Source organism: Engraulis encrasicolus, chromosome 22, assembly GCF_034702125.1.
Source record: "Engraulis encrasicolus isolate BLACKSEA-1 chromosome 22, IST_EnEncr_1.0, whole genome shotgun sequence".
NCBI lineage: Eukaryota > Metazoa > Chordata > Actinopteri > Clupeiformes > Engraulidae > Engraulis > Engraulis encrasicolus.
Genome location: NC_085878.1, coordinates 8,889,154 through 8,891,855, shown reverse-complemented (window position 1 = coordinate 8,891,855; position 2,702 = coordinate 8,889,154). Strand labels below are relative to the sequence as shown.

Sequence of the window (2,702 nt, the reverse complement as noted above, 5' to 3'; positions counted from 1 at the left end):
TGTGCCGTGTGTGTGTTGCGAGATTCAGTCACCAGGGGAAGTGTGTGTGTCTAGTGTGTGTGTATGTGTGTGTGTGATTCAGTGTGTCCCCCAGCACATCGACACATCCGGCAGCTGCAGTCACACTGTTCCGTTCCTCTCGTAAACACCATCTCGTGCAGAGTAACGGAGGCTATAACGGGAGCTACGGAACAAGCAAGGACGTCCTCTCTCATCCTATCTCCTGTCTCCTCCTCTCTCCTCTTCCTCGAGACAGTACGGTACCGGGAGATAGCTAGCTGAGAGCTGCAGCTAATCACCGAGTCGATTCTCCTTCAGAGAGAGAGAACTTCCATTCAGAGGGCGAGAGACACCGACAGACACCGACGCACAGGACAGGAACGGACGAGCCATTTTGGATTGGACGGACCGAGCCAAGCCGAACCAAAGTCAATTAGCAGGCGAGCAGGTAATTATCTAACCGGTGTCCGTAGCCGAACCCTCCTTGTTGTACCTGCGGCGAGGGCCGCGGGAGCTGTCCGCTGCGGTGGTGGTGCTGAAATCAGCGATCCCGTAATCAGGAAGTGATCTGCCGTGGTGTTCTTCTTCTCTGTACATTTCCACGAAGGGAGCTGTGTCACCCAGGCAGGCTGTGGGTTAGTGTTAGTTAGCCTAGCACACACACACACACACACACACACACACACACACACACACACACACACACACACGCACACACACACACGCACACACACACACAACTAACATGAGCAGCTGTCCGTTGCGTCGGGCACTGCGTGATTTACATGGTAATCATATAGGCCACTGCTGCACACCACGGAGGGAGACCGCTGTACAGAGGAGACGCGGTGATGTTAACGAACGTGCACACCCCCCGGTTTTCAGCGGGACTAGGGGCTTGGTGCTCTTGGTCTCTCTCATTAAAGTTCACCGGCATCCCGTTAGTCGGCTGAATATTCGGATGAGCGTTGAGAGATTTAACGGCCATCCGCCACTTGTAGGACCCAAATAACCTGCATGTAGCCAATACACGCGCTACGCTGCACGGAACGGTTTAGTAGACTTTTCTAGCTCCCGTTAGGAACGGACCCCCCCTCCCTTGCCCTGCCGTGTTATTAAAGAGAGGACCCTCCGTCCTCCCCGTGCCTCTCTCTCACGAGAACACATGACGACATCAGCTCCAGTTCCCAGCTCGTGAGGCTCGCGAGGTCCTGTCTCTCTTTCTCGGTGTGCGCGTGTGTGCTTCCTAATCAGAACACTCGCTGCCCCGTCTCCTGTGGCTGTTGAAGGACGTGCAGCTTTTGTAGGTGTGTGTGTGTGTGTGTGTGTGTGTGTGTGTGTGTGTGCAGCTTTTGCAGGTCGGTCCGCTGCCAGCAGAAGCCCCTTTGTTCTGTTCACTTGCAGCTTTTGGCAAGTTGACCTCCGTTGTCCTTGATAGCGCGCTTGTGTGTGTGTGTGTGTGTGTGTGTGTGTGTGTGTGTGTGTGTGTGTGTGTGTGTGAGAGAGAGAGTGTGTGTGTGTGAGAGAGAGAGAGAGAGAGAGAGAGAGAGAGAGAGAGAGAGAGAGAAGCAGAGAGAGGGGGAGTGCGCGCGCATATGTGTGAAAGAGAGTGCAAGAGAGAGAGAAAGAGAGTCAAACAGTCTATCACGACAAAGTGAGAGTGCGGTCATTCCCTTTCGGTCGGAGATTCTGTTCGGTAGAGACGCAGGAAATCATATTTGCTTTTCGAAAGTTTTTTGTTATTTTTCTTTGTGTGATTTTCCGATTTGGAGCTCGAATAATCGATCACTGGGTCTAGTTGAAAAAAGAGCGCTCGAGCTGAGTCTTCCTCTTTTCCCTCTTTCAGAGCGCGAGAGGACTTTGACATCCTCGTGAACCACCTCGATCGGATTTCTCTCAGACGGCGGGAAGAGCGGGGGAACTATAAGCCATCATGAACTTCGTAATGAAACAGGCGCTTGGAGGTAAGTGGAAACAGTGTGTGTGTGTGTGTGTGTGTGTGTGTGTGTGTGTGTGTGTGTGTGTGTGTGTGTGTGTGTGTGTGCGGGTTTAAGTTTTTTTTCCAAAACACCTGTGCGCCTGAATGATCTTAAATCTTTCTCATCTGTAACGGGGTGTGTTGGGTCTTTTTGGATCTGTGTGGGTGAGTGCGTGTATGCTGAGTGTGTACGTGTGTGTACGTGGCCGTCCGTGCTCCTTAATGTTTTGACATTAATCAATCTTGTGAAAATTTCATATGGAACACAGTTTGACACTTTTTGTCCGCTTTCACGACTGCTTGAATAAAGAGGGCAGCCCGTTTGCGGTCAGATGTGTATGTGTGTGTGTGTGTGTGTCTGTGCACGAGGCAGTCCCGAATGCGTCTGTCTGTCTGCGCGTGCCGCATCGGTCGCTCCTGGAGGTCGCTGGCGCGTTTTTGCGCATTTCGCTCTTCTCTGCAGAGCACGCGATTCGCATGCGCCACAGGCAAGGCGATGAGAGTTTTCTTGCGCTATACTGGACGCAGCGCAGAGCGAGTCAATCTCTCTCTCTCTCTCTCTCTCTCTCTCTCTCTCTCTCTCTCTCTCTCTCTCTCTCTCTCTCTCTCTCTCTCTCTCTCTCCTCTTTTTTCCAAAGGTGCCTCGCCCCAAGTCACGAACGAGCCCGCCCGTGCAAATGCAATAATTTAGTTAAATAACTGCAGGGGTCTGTGGACAGGACTG

At 52.3% G+C, this 2,702-nt stretch overlaps 1 protein-coding gene across 1 annotated transcript in view; it reads left to right on the top strand.

Annotated features, from left to right (window-relative positions):
• Positions 1-352: 352 nt before the first annotated feature.
• LOC134438601 (complexin-1) overlaps positions 353-2,702 on the top strand; it is a 60,985-nt gene continuing 58,635 nt past the window's right edge. Inside the window, exons 1-2 of the mRNA XM_063188199.1 lie at positions 353-448; positions 1,847-1,964. Of these exons, the coding sequence (XP_063044269.1) occupies positions 1,934-1,964 (31 nt within the window). The 5' untranslated portion in view covers positions 353-448; positions 1,847-1,933. The remainder of the gene's footprint in view (positions 449-1,846; positions 1,965-2,702) is intronic.